Consider the following 20,542-nt stretch of genomic DNA (forward strand, 5'->3'; position numbering starts at 1 on the left):
CAGCCACTAATGCCAACAAAGGACCCACTATCCTGCCTTCTGACATCACAGATGGATTTGCCCATTTTCGAGCTGATCTGAATGGGATTCACAGTCCTCCTTTGTGTCGGCCTCCTTTCTCTGCACCTTATGTTTGTGAGATTTCTGTGCCCCGCCTCGGGAGCAGCTCATTCTCACGGCCAAACAGTAATCCGTGGTTCTGGTTTTTTGAAACAAAATTAAGAAGTGCACAGAGAAGGAAAGGTCCTGAAATAATTCAAGCTGGTCCTTAAAACAAACAAACAAACAAACAAACAAACAAACAAAACTAAAGCCACCCAATTGTTGAAACCACCACAAAACAAGTTAATTAAATCTTGACAAAGTGGATCCAATTTATCGTCCATCTATTAAAAGCCACTTTCCCAGATTACTCCCAGCCCGCCGTTTCCTTTCCCATTTCCCTGGTTTCCCACAGCGCCTGTGGCATTGTCCTGGGCTGACCCAGTCTGCATTTAGGGGACAGAGTTGGAGTCTGGGTTCTACCTGGGTGAACCCATCTGGACCTCAGAGTAAGTCAGAGCCTGGACTGTCCCTCACTTGGCCAGTAGGGTTCCTGTCCCTTCAGCAGTGTCACAGCCACCGTCACCCACAGTCAGGGAGGCTGCCTCCCACATCTGAGATTTTGGAGTTATTCCCCATGTCTGAATCAGCCTCAGAATAAAATTCTGAGAGCTGGCCCGCCAGAGGCAGGATGGAGTCTGCAGAAGGGGGCTGGTCCTCTTGCTGACAGTCCCCCCCCACAGATCGGAGCTCAGGCTAGAGCCTTCACTCCCAAGTGCAACTTCACTCCCTTCCCAGGCTGGAAAGGGGCTGCATCCCCTTCCCTCATCTTTCCATGTCAGACCACAATCAGCCTGATTTCTTTATGCTGACCAGCCTTTCTGGGCTCTCCCTTTTGCTGGTCACAATGACCTAATCCCCAGATGCAATTTTCAGGGAACTCCGATGCAAATCAGCAGGACAGCCGTCCTGAGCCTGAGTCCATATATGGTACTATCCCTGAACCGGGGAGCTGGCTAGTGCAGAGGGTAATGGAGCACAGCTGATTCTCCAGCTGTCTCTCTCCCTTCCTGCGCTGCGCCTGCCCACTCTGGTATCCAGTGACATCAGCACTGCACCCACAACAAAAGGTTAAGACAGCCCCAGCCCAGTGCTTCTTCGTGACTTTGGGAGGAGCAATCTAATTGTTACTTCTTTTTAGGCTCCCTTCGTTCCTGAAGGGGTGGGGGTGGGGGGAGCCTGTCCTTTCTGAAATGTAATAGAATAAGATGACTTGGGCTTTTTCTTTGGTGCTGCTTTCGCAGTGGGTGTGGTCAGGGCAGGCGAGGAGAGAGGACAGAGCTCTGAGCAGGGCTCGCTCAAGCCCAGTTGCTGAGAGCTGTTTCAAACTGGAAGCCATCACAGGGCCCCACCCTGGCACTGGGCAGAGTTCAGTTTTCACAGACCTTAGCTGGAGCCTTGGCAATCATTTGGTCTCCACCCTTAGCTAGTTTTTTGTTTGCCTTTCTTTTAAGTATGAGAGATGCGATTAAGACCTTCTCAGACACAGGAAAGAATACTGAAGCCTGGTCACGGGCTCTCTATTACCAGCTGTCTATTCAAAGGTCATTAGTGGAGAATCATATTTTTTATTTGCATCCTCACAACCATTCTAAAAGCAATGGAAAGCAAAGCCTCATCCTAGACTCCAGCAGCGGTAAGTGCTGGAGCTGGCTCAAACCAGTGGTGACTGAACCTAACTGATAAGTTTTCAGGAAATTTGCAAGCCAATTGTTAAAGACAGCAGTTATTAAAGATTAAGTTACACAAAGATAAAATAGAATAAACTGGATTTGAAACACAGGTAATAAATGATCAAAACTCACTCACTTCCTAATAATTTTACCACATTTTACTGTTACCCATGCTCATGGAAACCTCATCTCACACTTAGCCCCTCAGGCCCTTGAATTTTTTACCGTACATGGCAACAGGGATTTTGCAGATGTGATTAAGGGAGGCTCTCCCGGATTATCTGGGGTGCTCCACAAAATCACAGAAACCCAGCTGGGTGATGGAGGTGGCAGTGAGGGGGATCAGTCACTGGTTCTGAAAGTAAGGGGTCTCTGCCTAAGACCTGGAGAGGGGCCACTAGATGCTAATAGAGGCCCCCAGCTGAGAGCCCGGGACCTCAGTCTTACAGCCACAAGGAACTAAATTCTCCCAAGACCTGAAAGAACAAGGAAACCAATTCTCCCCTAGAGGCTCCAGAAAGGAAGTCAGCCCTGCAGACCCCTTGATTTCAGTCCAGTGAGTCTGTACCCAGCTTCTGACTGACACAACCATAAGATAACAAATTGGTGTTGTTTTATACTGAAGCTGTTGTCATTGGTCACAGCAGCCATAGTAAACGAATGTGCCTGCCCACCCCTTAAGCCAGCAGGGGCAAAGGAGGCTGAGATAACCATGCCTGGCTTAGTCCAATTAAGGATTTTCTTCTGGGATTGGGTGACAGGCCAAGTTCCCTGCGTGTGCTGGCAAGGGTCCAGGAAACCAGGACCAAGTGCCACAGACAGGGTCAGGGGTCAAGAGAGCTCCGGGACAGACATGCCAGTGACTTTTCAGCCATCTTCTGTTCTGATTGGTCTGGCCATTAAACATTGTAAAGATCACCCACGGTTACAAACAGAGGGCCATTAGGCCCCCTGGGGTCACCCCAGTTACACCAGGATCCAGGCCTGATTGGGAGAAAAAGATTCAGAGAATGGGCACACAGTTTCTCAGTCTCTGGCCAAGGCTCTAGAGCTCAAATCTGGAAAATGCTACTTGCGCTACTTCACCAAGCCGGAGATGCCGTCAGCTGTAAGCTCCGTCGTTACTTCACAGCTCAACAACAACCAAAAAAGCGCTGCCAAGTAAACAGCAACATGTCATCGATGGCAAGATCGGTGTTAAATGAATAAGATGTTAAAATGGGGAAAAGGGTGCATCTGAGAATCAACCACTTAGAATGTTAACAAATCTGCCACGAATGTAAGAATTAACTCTTAAGATGCTGCCAGCCCCATCCAGATTGGCAGAGGAGGTACTCAGGAGTTCCTAAGGAAGAGAGAGGCCAAGGTGGGAAGGTGAGATTGTGCGTTCCTTGAAGCCAAGTTAAAGGTTGCAAGCACTGGGCATTCACCGCGGGCTTCCTGGCAGGGGAGTATGACATCTCTGATCACATGGCCCCTAGTTTCTGAAACGGTATTGACAACTCCATGTCATAACAGCATGAAAGACGAGACCCCTCTTGCCCAGAAGAGTTGGCCTGGAGCAACCCCTAAGCTCACCTTTGACTGGCACTGGTCGCCCCTGTTATAGGTGAGTATGCACTCAAAGGACAGCTGTCTTTTCATAAGGAGCTCGGGTTTACCCACCCTGATGTGCAGGATCTGTGTGTCCTCTGAGTCATTAGGTGACAGACAAAGCCTCTTTTCACCCATCCTGGGACTCTGGGGCCTGGAGGGGGAGCAGGGATCGCACTGAAGGCTTGGCCCAGACAGAGGGAGGCGTTGCACAGAGGGAGCCTTGAGGGGTCACCAAAGATCAGATTTGCCACCTACTCCGTCTTTTTACCTGGGCTTAGCCCTGAGTCCAGAAAATTTGGAAATATTTCTGAGTACCCTTATAATTAGGAGAGAAAAAAAGAAATCACAGCATCACCATATGGAAGTGCTCCAAGAAATCACCTCATTCTCTTAATTTTTTCTGATTAGGAAGTGGAGACTTGGGAAAAGAGTGTAACTGGCTGGAGGTCACCCACCTGCAGAGTGGCAGAACCAGGCTGAACTCCAAGTCTCCTGCCACCCCGGGGGCACATCAGGAGAGGCCGAGGAGGGGGCAGCAGTTCCATCCCCAGGCCCACCGTGCTCTGCCTTTTATTGGCCTGGGGCCTTGGAGGAGTTATTTAATACCCCTGGGCTTCCATCTTTTGTTGTAAGTCAGGGCTAGTAGGAGTACCTGCTGCTGAAGGTGGTTGTGAAGATTACATTTAAAAGTTGGTGAGCGGATGGAGACAATCGCCTGCCAGCTAGTAACTATTCCATCAGGCGCGATTGCAGGGAGGGGAGAGTATAGCTCAGTGGTAGGGTGTGCTTAGCCTGCACGAGGTCCTGGGTTCAATCCCCAGGACCTCCGTGAAAATAAACAAACATATCTAATGACCTCCCCCCTGCCTTCCGCCCAAAAAAGAAGGATCGGTGTTGTTGCTCTTTCGCGCAATCTCAGGCCACCTCCATCACCTCGCTCCTGCTATCAAACCGGAGGTCTGAACTTTGAGACGCAGGGACACAGGCATCTGTGGAATTTGCTCCCCTTGCTAATCTTGCAAAGTCAACAAACCCTTTCTGTGCAAACTGACGGGAGTCTCTTGGAGAAGTGAGGCCACAGCGTGGACAGTGTGCGGTCCCAGAGGGCTGGCTGGTGGACGGAGAGCTGGCAGCCCCACAGGGCGGGGAAGGGGGCGGCTTGCCTGGGGCCGGCCAGCGGAGGGTGCAGGGGAAGGGGTGCAGGAGCCACCAGGCGCCAGGCGGGGCGCTTGGCCTGTGAATGGAGCCTGGAAGGCCGGGACGGGGGATGTGATTGGGCCTTGACACTGGAAAGGAAGGGGACTGGAGTGGATGAAAAGAAGCATTTTCTGTGGCGCTCAGGAAGGGCCTCTCACTAGGGATTTCCTCCACCGGGCTCTGGGCTTGGCCGCCTTCCCGGGGAAAGGTGGTGCCTGTCGTGGGGAACTTGTACACTGTGAGGCTTCAGTCTGGTGACCGATGGTACCCACTCCCGTCTCTGGCACTGCCGGTCTCCCTGAGCCTTGTTCAGACGGGAACAAAATGCTCTTTGCTTGAATCACACACTTCAGACGTCTTAATGCAAGACAGGGACACGGAGGTCAGGGCAGAAGTGGAATAGCGGGGACTGAAAGCGATGAATGGCGTGGAGCAAGGGAGGTCAGGGCCTCCGAGGGCGGGCTGGGAGATGGAGCAGGAACTGGACTTGGCGCAGGCTCTCCTGCGGTCCTAGGACCACTGGCCCTGCTGACGTGGCCCTTCCAAGGAGCTCGATGTGGTCTAAGGCGAAACCTCCTTGGGGAAAAGGAGTCTTAAAAAAAAAAAAAAAGAGTACATTCCACTCCCGTGTTCTCTTTTTCTCAACCCCAATCAAAATGTGCAGCATCTGCTCTTGAAAAATCACATCTCAGAAGCAGTGTTTCTTTCTGACAGCATCTGCCAAAACTTCCGATGAGGCTGATGGAAACGTGTTCCATTTTCATGTTGAATAATGAGTAGATGGAATCCTCACACATCTGTCCGGGCGAGATAGTGATGATCTTAGTACTAGAAACATTGTGCTACAAATAGAATTGATTTTTTTCTCTCCCCTATCCACCCCCACCTCCACCGCCCCACTCCCTTCTATATCCTCCTTACTCTCTCTTTCTCCTCTCTTCTCTCTTTCCTATCCTGGGTCTCCCTTCTTCTCATGTTTACTTTCTTGCCCTCACTTGCCCTCTTCTCTCCTTTCTGTACCTCAGCGCCCCACCCAGCTTGCAGAAACCCGGGGCCAAGGGCTGGCTGCCAAGATCCAGGCACAGGGGTCTTAGGGTCCCTCCTCAGAGCCCTGGTGCTTCCTAAAGAGTCCTCTCCCACTTGTCAGCAAGAGCCCTTCAACCCAGTCGGAGAAACTTCTGGGCTTACCCCGCCCGTACCCAACCTCATCAGCAAAGAATCAAGAGAGACAGCAATGTGACCAGCTAATTCCTGCCAAAGAGACAACAGATGGAAAGGGTTTAATGTACTTAGCGTCCAGGAATATTCTGCCTCATAACTGGACTCTGTCTGGATACGTAATTGATTTACAAAGGAATGAAATTTTCATGTTTGAATATGAGCACAAAAAATCAGAGTGTGGGGATGAATATCAGAGTTGGGGAAGACTTCCTTGTGTTTCTCAAATCATTCATTTGTTCATTCATTCACTTTTGTTAACAAATGTTCAGTACCTCTTATGAGGCAGAGAATGAGGTGGTTACAAAAGCACACTCATAGATGGAAAGCTACGATTCCTGTCTCTTGGGGCCTTAAAATCTACCCCAAGGCTAAGTTCCACCCAGCCTAAATATAGCTTTGTTCCTGAACATATCTCCTCTGTGGAAGCAGAATCCCCTTGGGGCCCCTTCACTATGGAATTACCTTGGGCACCAATATAAAGATGGAATGGTATGGATTCCTACATACTGATTCATTAATCTGTTCACCTGTCCACTCTTCCACACATGCAACCCTCCACCTTTCCAACCCTCCATTCACCTATCCATCCATCCATATACCATCACCTACCCATCCACTCACTCATCTATCTACCTATCCATCCATCCATCCATCCATCCAACCATCATCTTTCCGAGCACGCGATAGGAGGTCAGTTATTAGCTCAGTGGGGAGCAGGGCACCCCTAAACAATTATTGTGGTTGAGAACTATGCCAAGACAGACCCCAGTAGTTGCATGTAGCATTCATGACTGACAACTCACAAGTGAATGATTCCTGAACACTGGACTGTGGTGTGAGAAACAGAGATGGGATGAATTTCAAGGACTGGTAACTAAAGTTCACAAGGAGGTGCTTAAATGTAATCAAAATAACGTCTACCTTTTTCCCCAGTCTGGGCGAGGGCTGCTCAGGGGAGGCAGTGGTTTATGCAAACCATCTTTCCACAGAGTTCTTCGCTATTGCGTTTTTCCACAATGTGATGTCCTGCTGCATCACAGAGGTCCCACGCTGTTGGTTATTGCCTCCTTCTTAAACACAAACTAAGGATAAGCCTTTTTGTGGGCAGTTTAATTTCCCCAAATAGTTTCCATTGAAAGATGTGCCCCCCCTACATTGGAGAACTCAGCAGAAATCAAGATCTGAAATCGTTCCCCTGCCCCCCAAATTCCAGTATTTTTCTAGTTGTGAGAATTCTGACTGCAATGGACTCATTTCTTTTAAAATTTTTTTTGTTTAATTTAATTTAATTTAATTTAATTTAATTCTTTTGGTTCTTTTTTGTTTTTTGGCGGGAGAGTGATTAGTATGTATGTATTTTAAATAGAGGAATATACTCATTTCTAACGTTAATTTGAGTTATGTCTTTTTTAAAAAATGGCCCCCTCTTCCCTTCTGAATGTCAGGCGGCATGTTCCTTAGTCCTCCAGCCTGTCTCCGGCTGAATAAGACCTGGAAAGGGGAAACAGGGGCAGTGGTGAGAGCCCTGAGCTGTCAGGAGCCCTGGTTCCCATGTCTTACTCTGCCACTGAGTCACTCGCTGACCTGACTTATTGTCTGTCAGGCAAAGGAGAAGGAGCATGGGCTGCAGGCAGACAGCACTGGGAGCGCTGGGCCAGGAGGGAGGCCTCATCCTCACCCTGAATCACCAAATTCTTACGAACTGCCTCCAGTTCACGGGCCTTCCTCTCTGTCTCTGAAAGGAGCAGGGAGGATCTTTGAGCTAGTTTCTAACACCTGGAATCTTAATTCCACTCGCTCTTATCTGTATTTAGCATGTTTAAATAACTGGAGCTGGTTATTATTTCTTATTTTAATTTCACTTTTTTTTGTGGAGGGAGGGCCTTAGGTTTATTTATTTATTTTTAGAGGAGGCACTGGGGATTGAACCCAGGACCTTGTGCATGCTAAGCATGCGCTCTACCACTTGAGCTATACTTTCCCCTCCGGGGCCGATTATTTTTAACATCCTGCTCTTCTACTTGAAAAAAAAAAAATCCAGAAATAATCACGACACATGACATGAGACAAATAATAGTAATAGCACTTGGTACTTCGTGTCACTGTTTGAAACGCTGAACACAAGTAAGAGCTGCACGTGCTCACACAGAACGACAGAATTAAAGCGCCAAGTTCTGTTTCTTCATCTATAAAATTGCTGCGTTGTCACTGTTTGTTTCTGATTTGCGGTTTCAAACACCAGCTTCTGTCAAACCGGAGGGCCGGGGACCTGGAAACAAGCTGTCCGGGCTGGAAACAAGCTGGGGTAATTCCAATTGGGTATGAACTTATTCAAAACAAATGTGTGCATCTGAGAACCCATATACGAGGGGTCGACCATACACATGAGACTTACGAGGTTAACGTCCACATAGGATGCAATGTTTCTTGAAAGATAAATAATAAGAATGTGCCAAGTTGAAACTTACATATATTATTAAAACTCAACAGCAATGACAACACTTGTTTAGAACTTAAACCAAAAGGTCTGGGGGAGGAGGAGTATTTTTACCTCTAATATCGCTTAGAATTGCCCTGGTGATAATTTAAAAACATACCACTTTTTAATCATGTTTGTCATTAAAATTTTTTTTTTAAATTTTGAAACAGTTTTAGACTTACAGGAGAGTTGCAAAAGTATTACAGACAGTCCTCACAAACCTTTCACCCAGCTTATATAACCATGGCACATTTTTTCAAAACACAGAAATTAACACTGGTACAGTACTATTAACCCAACTACAGACTTTGTTTGGATTTCAGCGATGTTTTCACTAACGTCCTTTTTCTGTTCCAGGGTTCAACCCAGGACACCACATTGCCTTTAGAGGTTTATCATTGTTTTAAAATTCTTTATAGATCATGCAACCCCTTTGTGCCTGCCCCCAGGGCTGGCTGCTCCCACCACCCTGACCTTGGTACACCACTGATTCCAGTGAACTGGTAGCGTAGCCGAAGCAAGAAGATCTGATGGCTCATTCTTGGCAGAAGGTGGTATGGAGCCTGATATAAGATGCTGGACTGTCAGAGCACAAAATGCTCCACTTTGTCAGGCTGGAGATCCTTCAGTTGGACACCTCAACAGTGACTGGTATGTGTGTGACATTTGCAGAGTTCATTTATCTACTGTACAGAAACCAGAAAGCAAGATTTGTTTTGGGCAAGACGGCTAGGTATCCTGTCAGGTAAAGAGGCAAAAATATATAGAATGAGAAGCTCTGACAAAAGTTACAGTGCAGACGCTTCTGGATGCCTGCTCCCCACTGATTCTATTGGTACCAATTGCCATGGGTAGTCAGGATCTTCAAAAGAGGCGGGAAATCTTCCTGGTGTTGGTCATCCAGTCATGTCAGTTCCACTCACGTTGCTAACGACTGGTTCACAAAGGGCCGTGTGATGCAGTTCTGGCCAACGAGGCACGAGGGGGAGGTCTGGGGTTTCCGGGAACATTTTTTTCACTCTTCAAAATGCCCCTTTCCTTCTTTCCTTCTGAATTTTGGGTCTTGTTGTTGAATGCCTGGAGCTGTTGCAGCCACTTTATAATCATGAGGGACAAGTCTGAGACAAAAGCAAACACATAATGGCAAAATGGGAGGACAGTTAGACTCCAGGTTTTGATGACTCACTTACCCCTGGGAAGGAACTAACTCAGGACTTCTTGTTATGTGAGAACAGACATTTTCCATTTGTTGGTGACAGTGGTCACATTTATACCAGCCATGGCAATAACATCTCTCCTTCAATCATTTATTCATTCAACCAACACTTGATGAGAACACACCATGTGGGATTCTTGGTTTTGGTGCTGTTGGAATAGGAGAGCGAATGGCTAGATTCCTGTCCTGAAAGGGGACACCATCCAAAGCAGGTGTAAAACTCATAGGCAAATACACTGGTCGCAGGAGGACTCGCTGCTCCCTGAGAGGTGTGTGTGATGCCCCCAGCCTAGTGCCCTGAAGACAGCTTTGTGAAGGGAGAGGCATGCTCTTTATCTTGAAGGGTGGCTACCTTTTAGGCAAAGGGACATGGAGCAAGGAAGGGCCTTGTGAGGGGAATAAAGACACAGAGCATGCAAACCAGAGGTTCTGTTCTGGAAGGAGGGGCTACTCCGATTTAGTTAAGAGGTGATGTTGCAGAATTCTCAGCTGCCACAATGGGACTGGTGGAGAGAGACAGATGGTGCTTACCTGATCAGTGTCATGCTCTAGGAAGCCAGGGAGGCTCCAGAGAGGACCCTGTGCTGACCTCTGGTCTGAGTCCTGTTTCAGCTACCTGCTAATTATGCGGCCCTTGGTCACTCATGTGTCTCAGAAGAGCGACAAGAAGGAGCTGGTAATCACTGTCTTGCCTCCATCACAGGGCAACTGCACAGCACAGTCTAAACGCGAGAGGTTATTATCTCCTCCACCTCCAGACGCAGCTGTGTATTCACCAATTTCAGGTAGTGGCCCCTGCCTCAGAGGGGCTTCCCTTCTTCCTCCTGTTGTCAGAGCAACCCTCACGCCTCCTCCCTGGTTTCATCAGTGGTCTCTTATATTTCTAGTATTTTCAGTATTTCCCTCTCTCCCTCCTGAGTCTATCTTCTCTGTCTCTAAACATTCTCTGATCTCAAAAAATATGAAAAGATCCTCCCTTAGGTCCTCTATATCTCCCAAGACACCATCCATTTTCCGTTTTCTCACCAGACTTCGTAAAAAGAATAGATTACGTGGGGAGGGTAGAGCTCAGTGGTAGAGTGTGTGCTTAGCATGCCCGAGGTCCTGGGTTCAATCCCCAGTACCTCCATTAAAAATAAATAAACCTAATTACCTCTCCCTGCCCCCCCAAATAACAAAATAAAACAAAACAAAACAAGAATAGATTACTTTCTCACCTCCTTTCCTCAGCTTCTACCCACTGTTAGTTAAGCGCACTCCAATGTCCGATTAAGGTATTGCCTGCACCCAGGGGCTCCCGGGGCTCCTTCTCATCCTGCCTGGGGCAACCTGCCCTGGTGAGATGCTTGTGTTCCAGCTTCCTCTGCCCGCCCTTTCTTCTTCCTCCTCCTGCCTTCTCAGGGCTGGGGAGCCCTAGGATTCTGCTGAACCCGCGCTTCTTCCCACTCAGCACACTCCCCAGGGAACCCTGAGATAACCTCATGGCTTCAACAGTCCCCTTGGAGATGAACCACAGATACTTTTTTTTTTTGGGGGTTTTTTTTTTTTTTTAATAGAGGTACTGGGAATAGAACCAGGACTCATGCATGCTAAGCATGTGCTCTACTACTGAGCTGTACCCACCATCCTAAATACCTTTAATTCTGGCTTTCATTTCCTAAATCCAATCCAGCTATTTCTGACCGAGCTGTCAAAGAGCTGGTTTGGACGTCCCAAGACTCCTCAGACCGCGCTTGTGCAAAGCTGAGGCCAGCTTCTCTCCCACGCCTGCTCTTCCTCTGTTGTTCCATGTACACTTTTTAAAAATTGAAGTATAGTTGACTTACAATATTGTGTTAGTACATATATTGTCTTTTTCATTATAGGTTATTACAAGCTATTGAGTACACCTCCCTGTGCTATACAATAGCACCTTATTGTTTATCTATTTTATATATATAGTAGCTAGTATCTGCAAATCTCGAATTCCCAATTTTTCCCTCCACCCCCATTTTCTCTCCAGTAACCTTAAGTTTGTTTTCTATATCTGTGAGTCTGTTTCTGTTTTGTAAATAAGTTCATCTGTGTCATTTTTTTAGATTTCACATCTAAGTGATGTCCATACATAGTTTTTAAACGGATCCACCATCATTTATGTCCTTGTTGCTTAAAGTTTTGACTCCTCCAACTCCTATACATTATATATGAAAGCAGTCACCAAATCCCATTAATTAACCCTTGAAATATTCCTGAAATAATTCACCTCTCTTTTATTCTTATTATCTCGATGCTTTGAGAAGTGCTTTGGGTTTTTTTTAACTGAGCTGTTATAATAGTCTGTCAACTGGTCTTCCTGACACACTTTTTCAATTAAAATGACCTTTCATATTCCTGATGGTTCTCTCTCTAAAGACAGATTTGATCATGCATAAAAACTTCCCATTGTTTGCAGAATAAAGTCACAATTGTTTTTTAAAATTTTTTTCAGCTTTATTGAGGTATAATTGACAAGTAGAATTGTAAGCTACTTATGATGATTTGATACACGTATACATGGAAAGTCACAATTCATTATCATAGCATTTGAAACCCATTACAATCCAGCTCCATCTTAACTCTCCAACATTTATCTGCCTCCGTCTTCTGCATTCTCTGTTAGTAAAATCCTACTAGATAAAGGTCCAGCCCAAATGTCATTTTCCCTATACCCCTTACCTTTTCTTTGCACTCATAGGATATATATTTCAAGTTGTTCTTAGAGTCACCGTAATCACACTGAATTGTGATGATGCTTCTGTGTCTTCTAACAGAGTGTAAGCTCCAGCTGGGTTATTGTTTATCTCTTGGTGCATAACAAGTAACAAGAAGATTCAATGACTCAAAACAGCAGACATTTATTATCTCACACTTGCTGGGTGTCAGGGATTTGAGAGTGGCTTACCTGGCTGGCTCTGGTCAGGGGTCTCTCATGAGCTTGCAGTCAAGAGGTCAGCTGGGGCTGTGGTCCTCTGAAGGCTTGACCAGGGCTGGAGGATCTGCTTCCAAGATGGCTCACAGAGAAGCCTGGCAAGTTGGTGCTGGCAGTTGGTAGGAGGTCCTGGCTTGGACCTCTCCGTAAAGCTGCTTGAATATCCTCACAACATGGCAGCCCACTTCCCCCAGAGCAAGAAAGCCAAGACTAGAGAGAAAGGAGAAAAGCAAAATATCTTTTAGGACCTCTCCTTGGAAGTTACATACCATCCCTTATGCCATATTCTATTTGTTAGAAGTGAGCCACTAAATCCAGCCCACACTCAAGGAGGAGAAGAGGATTAATCACTACCTCTTGAAGGGAGGAATGTCAAAGAACTTGAGGATTTTTTAAATTTTAATTTTAAAAACTTTTATTTTTTATTGAAATATAGTTGATTTACAATGTTAGTTTCAGGTGTACAACAAAGTGATTCAGTTATATACATAACATATATATATACACACATATATTTTCAGATTCTTTTCTATTATAGCTTATTATAAGAAATTGAATATAGTTCCCTGAGCTATACAGTAGGTTCTTGTTGTTTATCTATTTTATATATAGTGGTGTGCATCTGTCAATCCCAAACTCCCAATGTATCCCTCCCTGACTTTCCCCTTTGGTAACCATAGTTTGTTTTTTATGTTCAAGAGTCTATTTCTGGTTTGTAAATAAAATTTGTCTTTTTTTTCGATTCCATATATAAGTGATATCATAGGATATTTGTCTTTCTCTGTCTGACTTACTTCACTTAATATGATAATCTCTAGGTCCATCCATGTTGCTGCAAATGGCATTATTTCATTCTTTTTAATGGTTGAGTAATGCTCCATTGTGCATATGTGTGTGTGTGTGTATGTACATATGTATGTGTATGTGTGTGTGTGTATATGTGTATGTATGTGTGTGTATATATATACACACACATCTTCTTTATCCAGTCATCTGTTGATGGACATTTAGGTTGTTTCCATGTCTTGGCTATTGTAAATAGTGCTGCTATGAACATTGGAGTGCAGGTTTTTTGACTTACAGTTTTCTCAGGTTATTTGCTCAAGAGTGGGATTGCTGGATCACTATTTTTAGTTTTTTAGGGAATCTCCATGCTGACTTGAGTATGTATTTTAAAACCACCGCAGGAAATTGTCCTATGTTTCTCTCTTCGGCAACTAGCATGGTGTCAGGTACTTAGCCCTGTTTAATTCATCCTCTTTACTTCAGGTTTCCTATTTACAAATGTGGAGGTTATAGTAACTAACTAACGCCCAGGACTTCCCACCTAAACACTTAATGTTAAGAGGTTGGCAACATCCTACCTTCTACAAGAAATTCCCACCAGCACATGCTCTACAAATTGTCAGGTGGAAACACGAGGTAACTATTAGGTAGAACCACCTGAAATGCTAGTATTCTCATTTTGACCAATAAAGAGATGAATTTCATTGGGTTCAACCTAATCCATGGGGCTGCAGTTTGAAAATTTGAACACCTTTTCAAAGAAGGAAAATTGAGATGTTCCAAAGTTCTTGATCTTTGTATTCCTCACAAGACTAAGGTCCAACTATAAGAAAGGTCAGTCTTGAAGTCAAATTAGGTTTAGTCCAATATAGGCATTACTTTCTCATTTCTGTAAGTTAGATAAAGTAATTAAAAACCAAAGACTAAATACTGGAGAGTCAAAAAACTTAAGCTGGAAAATTTATCTGGAAACTCCAGATAAGTCCAGACTCAATCGCATTTCATACGCTGGGCCATTTCTAACAAATCGTATTTACATAGAAGTGAAATAGCTGTGGACCTAATGAAAAAAAGGGAATAGGAATTAAATAGTTCTTTGCTCATTTTGTATTTTTGTACATCTGGGAAGTGATTAGTTGACTCCGTCATTACTGGTAGGAATAAATCCAATATTTGCCAATATAAATTAATTTATTAAAAATAGCTTTTGTCCTTCCCAGGAGTATTTTTAAAACTTAATATTAAACAGAAACTTTCAACGAGAAAGTTTTTTCTTTCCTTCTTCAGTGTTTATTCTTCCTCTTTTTCAGAGCAATTAATACTGAAGGCAGACTTTGAATAAAACGTGTAAAACTGATTTATAGTAGCACAAAGCTCTCAAAAATTAAAAGCGTAAAACTGCACCCATCTTCCCACTCCCCCCATTGGAAAGCAGGCTCCGCAAGGGCAGGATTTTTCTGTTTGTTTGCTGTGTATTCCCAGCAATCTGAGCCCTACCTGTTTCTCTCTAGCTCTCAATGAATACTTGGTTAACCGTCCATTCATTACCATCCGTGCAGGGTGCGGTGGCCAGAGAGGAGGCCGGCCTGCGGCTTCGCTCCCCGCACGGAAACTGCGCGGCTCTCAGCCCCCCAGGGCCACAGCCCGCACTTGCCGGGAGCATCTGGCCGCGCCGCCCGTTCCTCGGCCGGCCCGCGCGGCCTCCGCGGCCCTGCCCTTCCCGCGGAGGAAGGAGCGGGCGCCGAGGAGTGGGAAACCCGGGCCCACTTCCTGTCCGGGCAGGGCCGGGCGTCCGCGCGGCCCACCGCCGGCTCTCCAGGCGCTGGGGGCGGTGGTGCCGCAGCTCCGAGAACGCGGCGGGCCGCGGGCGCGGGGGTAGGGGGACTGGGCCGCGCGCACCGCCCCCGCCCCGTCCCCGTCCCTATCCCCGTCCCCATCCCCGTCCCCGTCCCCATCCCCGTCCCCGTCCCCGTCCCCGTCCCCCACGCGTCCCTGGCGGCGAGAGGGTTAAGCGCGCGGGGGGCGGGGCCAAAGCGAGCCCGGCGCGCTGAGTGAGTGCGGGCCGCGGCCCGCAAGGGGGCTGCGCCGGGGGCGGTTCCGGGCGGCGGGGCGGGGGCGGGCGGAGGAAGGGGGCGGGCCCCAGAAGTTGGGCGCTGGGCCGGCAGCGGGAGGGCGAGCGGGCGGCGGGCCGGCGGGAGGAGCGGGCCGGGGCTGGAGAAGTTTGCGCGGCGGCTCGTGAGCGCCGGGTGCGGGCCCCGCCGGCCGTGCGCGCCCGCTGCCATGGCTTTCCGCCGAAGGACGAAAAGTTACCCGCTCTTCAGCCAGGAGTTCGTCATCCACAACCATGCGGACATCGGCTTCTGCCTGGTGCTCTGCGTCCTCATCGGGCTTATGTTCGAGGTGAGCGACTCGGGCGGGGAGCGACCCTGAGGCGGGGAGTGCCCCTCGCGCGCGCCGCCCGGGGGTCCTCTGCGGGTTCCCGGGCCCACGTCTGCGCCGGGGCGCCCGGCCGCCGTGTCGGTCCCCCGCACCCGCGGCTTTGTGCGCTGGGCGCCCCTTGGCCTCCTAGGCAGCCCAGACACCACCGCCAGCTCCGCGACGTGCCCGCCCGCCCTGCTCTGCCGCCCCTTTGGGCGCCCACTGTATCCTGCAGCTCTCTCTGCAGCCCCGAATCCCAAGCCTGGCCTGGAACCAACCGCAGCCCTGCCACCCTGGCCCGCCCGGCGGGGTTTCCTTTCTGGTGTCCGGGAGCCGAGCCCGGAGACTCCCAGACCCGCAGGCATTGCACAACTCCCCTTCAAGCCGTGGTTGCTAGCTCCTCTGGGCTTTTCCAGTGGGAGGGACCCTGGCCCTTTCCCACCTCTCATCTGATTTTGGGGGTCTTTTGCATCCTCAACTCTGGGCTGTGCTCGGGGTGTTCACGTGTGGCCCTGGCTCCGTCCGGGCAGTGCCCTTCTGTCGTCCTCCTGCCAACCCCCCCTTCACCCTTTTTTGCTCTTGCCCCAAAGGCCGGTTTCGTGTGCCCTGTCTCACCCTGTGGACCGTTCCTTTACATCCATCTGTGGTGGACTCAGAGCTCCTCCTCGTTCTAGGAGGAAGGCGAGGGCCAGGGATAGCTCTTCTTTTAGGGGAAAGGTGATTTTCTCATAGTTCTGTGGGGGTCAGGAGAGAGGATGGGTTCCTGCTTGGGACAGCTGGGGCAGGCCTCATAGAACAGGAAGTTTTAGGAAGTCCAAATGGGGTCAGAATCTAGGGGGGCCTGGGAAGAACTCCCTACTCACAGAGAGAGAAAATCTGATATTCAAAAGTGGGGAGAACTGGCAAAAGCTGAGTATAGAGCTTGCCATGTGTCAAGGGTCCGATACGTGAGTGACAGTCCATCACTGTCACTGTGGTCTCCTCCAGTAGTGCCTTGTCCTTAATTCTGGGCTGGGTTGCTTATCTGTCTTCTCAGAAATGGGTTAGGAAGCTGTAACCATCTATAAACTGCCTTGGAGATGGAGGATTCCTGGTGTGGCTAATTTCCTCTTCCATGTCCCTCTGTTTCTGAGTTCCCTGTCTCTTTTCTAAGGATGACAAGGGCCCTGCTTGGCCAGTGAAGCTGCCTTCAAGCTGGGGACATTCTTGCGGTGGTCGATTCAGACTTGGAGTGGTGCACGTGCCCTTGGCTGGGCTTCGGGGGTCTGTGGGAAGTAACCCGGAGACGAGGACTGGGGTCTGCAGGCCTGCTTTTAGTAGCACTGCATGACTCCTTCCTCCCACCCCCATGGCTCTTGTGGGTGTATTGGTCAGGGTTTTGGCAAGCCAGGGTCCCCCCTGTGTGTCAGTCCCTGCTCTGTCACTAGTCTGACAAAATAAGAAACTGACTGCAGCCTCTGTTTCCCCATCATTAAAGAGGATTCGTAAAACCTGTCTTCCTCACTGGGTTACTATAAGGTTTCACTGAGATCACGTAAGCAGCAAAAGCCAGGTGGATTTTACCCATGTGAAAGCAAGTGGCTTGCCCCGAAGCTCTGTTATTGTTATTGGAGTAATAGTTTAGCAGAATAGGAGATAATTTGGTCCAGCCAATACCCTCAGTATCTCCTTGCTGTTCTCCCTTCTGAAAGGCCTCCCAGTGTCTTGTCACCAGTCTTGGATGGTGCAGTTGGAAAGAAACCTGTGACAGCTGTAGACCTCTTATCCACGTGCTCTGCAGCCAGCGAAGTCTCTCGGTAGCCTGGTGGGTCTCTCTGCAGCGTTTCTGTCGCTCCTTGAGGACAGTGGCTCTCCAAAAGAGCTGCCTCGTATTGGAGCACGGTACCTCCTTCCCTTGCCACCTCTGGTCTGGTGGAAAGTCCTATGTGTTAATCCCGGCCGTCTCTGGGAGGTGAGAAGTACTAGGAGCCCTCACGCCCAGTCCAAGACAGAAGAGGAAGGCCTAGGGTGAGAAAAAAACAGCGAAATAAACTGCCCTGCCCTCCTCCCCCGCTTGAGATTGGACTGGGGAGTGTGGGCAGGGCTATGGCTGAAATGCCTGTCGGGCCCCCCTTCCCACCACCCCTTCCCATAGAACCTTAGCTGTGGGGGTGTCTGGGCATTCAGGACAGGTTGTCTCCTCGTAAAGGTGCACTGGAGGTGCCTTGTGCATCGGTGTGAGCTGCTCTGGGAGCAGGAGGGCTGGCCCCAAGCCCCGCTTATGAAGCACGTGTGTTCTGCGGTGCTAGGCACATAGTAGGTTCTCATGGTCTACCTGTCAACTGAGATAGGTATCCGGAAGAGGGAGACTCAGATTTCTGGAACTCTGCTCTCCCTCCCAGGTGAGAGTGGAAACAGCTCTGTTACTTTTAGGGAAACATGTGTGGGCATCCTCACCGTTGGGGTAAACCAGCAAGGAACTCACTAGCTGTTTCTCGGGGTCATCTGGGTTCCCCCTGGGGTGTGGTGTGTATGTGTGTGTAGGTAGGGATACGTCTGGCATGGTGGGTGGGGGGCAGCTTAACACAACAGGCCTTTTCATAGAAGCAAGGACGGAGGAGCTCGGAAGCGGAGGGGGAGACAGAGAGAGCGGACCGCAGGCTCCCGGGTTTGTAATTTGGGCCAGGCTAGGATGCCTTCATTCAGAAGCTGGATCAGGAAAACTCAATTATGATTCTTCCCACAGAGCGACTCCCTGGCCACTCGTCCTTCTGGGGTCCCCTGCCCAGCCTCTGCCAGTGAGCTGGGCCCCTCTCCCCCGACCCCAGACAGCCCCGGCCCTGGCATCCTCACAGGCCTCCATCTCCCCCTGCCTTGCCCCTTCCCCAGCTCACTAGTCAGCTCGCCAGCATTCAGAAGGGCTTTTGTTGCCTGGCAAGGGAGCCCAGAACGTCAGTTCTGTCCCCTGGGGAGAGGGGTGATGAGTTCCTTCCCTGGGGATCACTTCCTTTGGGGAACACGTATGCAAGGGTTCCCCTCCTGCCTCCTTTTGGTTCAGTTTTGAACTAGCCTGAGATTCCTGTGCCTGTTTCAGTGCCCCGGGGGCAGGTTCTCCCTGTGTCCAGGTTTTCTTTCCATCTGTCCTGCAGGCTATTTGGAATAGAGATGTTCTGTGCTGCCGGCCACAGCACTTGGCTGAAAAATGTCAGGAATGTGGAGCTTTATTCCCCCCCTCTCCTTTGCTTCCAGCTTTCTCTTTGTTGACTGCGCTGGTGAGAGGTGGAAGAGGAGGGGTTTCTCCTCCACACTTGGGTCCTTTGGCCCTATCTTAGGGGGAGCCCAGCCAGAGTGGCCTTCAGGGTGTGGGCAGCCGTGGGGCGTGTGTCAGATTGGAAAGGCGCCTCCCCTCCCCTCTCCCTTCCCTTTCCAGTGTCCTGTTCATTTGGTGCCACGTTTCAAACCGAAACAGGCAGGGGAAGAGAGAGGAAAAGGCTCTCATTAGTGAACGGAGAATGAGAACAAGGCGGGGGGGAGCACGTCCAGCGGAGAGGAAGCCGCTTGTCCGTCCCCTCCAAAATGTCATTTCGGGACAGAAACTTTTTTTTTTCATGGCAAAAGCTCATTTGCAGATGCGGCTGGCTCTGCAGCACGGAAATGGCTCAAAAATTCTGGGCCCCATCATTTGGAGTTTGGGTTTCTTGTTTGGTACATGACTTTTTAAGAATTTAGGACCCAGAGAATTTGGGGGGGCAGTGGCTGAGTTTTGCTTTTTAATCAGCTGTTTTGGAGGCAATGTGGTCGAGTTACCTTTCCTTCAGGAACTTCCTTCCTCCCCATCGCTGACACCACAGTCGACTTGTCAGGGTGATGTTTGTGCAGCGTATACAGTGGGAGCCCGATGTGTCACAGCCTGAGAGAACATAGATTGCGCCCATGGCACCAGCCCACATCCTCCCAGATGTACCTGTGGGCATCACACCCTGAAGTGAGGCTGCTGGTCCTGCCCCGTAGGTCCTGCTCCAGGGTTACATTGTGTGTACATTGGGTTACACTCCAGAGAGCCATGTAAGTGGCCTGGACGTACGTCCATGGACATATGTCATCTTTCTTTGACTGACTCCTAACGGTTCTGGAGACGTTGCTCCGCCAGCTTTTAGAGTTCTTGGCTTGCGTCTTCCTCTCCAGCCTCTGACATGGCCCATCCACTGCGTTCTAGAGCCATGAGTCAGGGGAAGCTGAGAAGGGCCACTTGCTCTCGTGGGTGCCCTTGTTCTGTGGTTGGATTTCTACCCGCTTTTCAGTGACCGGAGCAACAGAGCAGAGATTGGGAGCTGGTGTTCCTCCTGGTCCAGCCTCAAGAGCACCCCTGTCCTGTGGGATGCAGGGGCACCTCGTTGACCCCTGTTTCTTCCCTTGGCAAAAATGTGATATCCAGAAAGGTGACGCTGATCAGCAAGTGAGTTTTAACCCTCAATGCAGGGTGAATGTACAAATGCCCCGTGCTGGGCCTGGCACGCGGGTACGGAATGGATGGTCCCGGCACCCACACTGGGGGCCACTGTTATTGGCGTCATTGTTGGGTGTGTGAGCACACCTTCCACCATCAGACTGGCTCGAATTTCGTTTTAGATATGACCCGTTTTTCCATGAGACTGGCCCCCACATTCTCCAGTGCCAGCCGTCTGCTCCAAAGTGGGCGATCACTCGACACCGGGTGCCTCTTCCCCCTGCCCATCTTATTAGAACTCGGGCCAGGGTGCTGGGGGGAGGGTCTCAGAGCTGTCAGCTGTGTGGAGGGCCCTGCCAGCTACATCGGTGCCACTTTTCTCTCACTCCCTCTGTTGTATGAACCCTCGGTCACTGTTTCTCGGGGGCACTTCCCTACCCGGGCACAACAGAGCGCCGTCTCCCCGCCTGTTTGCAGAATA

The 20,542-nt window shown here is 49.2% G+C and overlaps 1 protein-coding gene and 1 long non-coding RNA gene across 2 annotated transcripts in view; one reads left to right on the top strand and one right to left on the bottom strand.

Annotated features, from left to right (window-relative positions):
- Positions 1-7,860: 7,860 nt before the first annotated feature.
- On the bottom strand, positions 7,861-15,119 carry LOC116284709 (uncharacterized). The gene is made up of 3 exons (XR_012061963.1): positions 14,715-15,119; positions 12,405-12,641; positions 7,861-9,386 (listed from the first exon to the last, which is right to left on the bottom strand). It is a non-coding gene; the product is annotated as an uncharacterized lncRNA (long non-coding RNA).
- A 235-nt stretch (positions 15,120-15,354) lies between these two features.
- Positions 15,355-20,542, top strand: part of TRAM2 (translocation associated membrane protein 2) — a 67,412-nt gene continuing 62,224 nt past the window's right edge. Inside the window, exon 1 of the mRNA XM_072944813.1 lies at positions 15,355-15,617. Within this exon, the coding sequence (XP_072800914.1) occupies positions 15,498-15,617 (120 nt within the window). The 5' untranslated portion in view covers positions 15,355-15,497. The remainder of the gene's footprint in view (positions 15,618-20,542) is intronic.

Source organism: Vicugna pacos, chromosome 20, assembly GCF_048564905.1.
Source record: "Vicugna pacos chromosome 20, VicPac4, whole genome shotgun sequence".
Taxonomy (NCBI): domain Eukaryota; kingdom Metazoa; phylum Chordata; class Mammalia; order Artiodactyla; family Camelidae; genus Vicugna; species Vicugna pacos.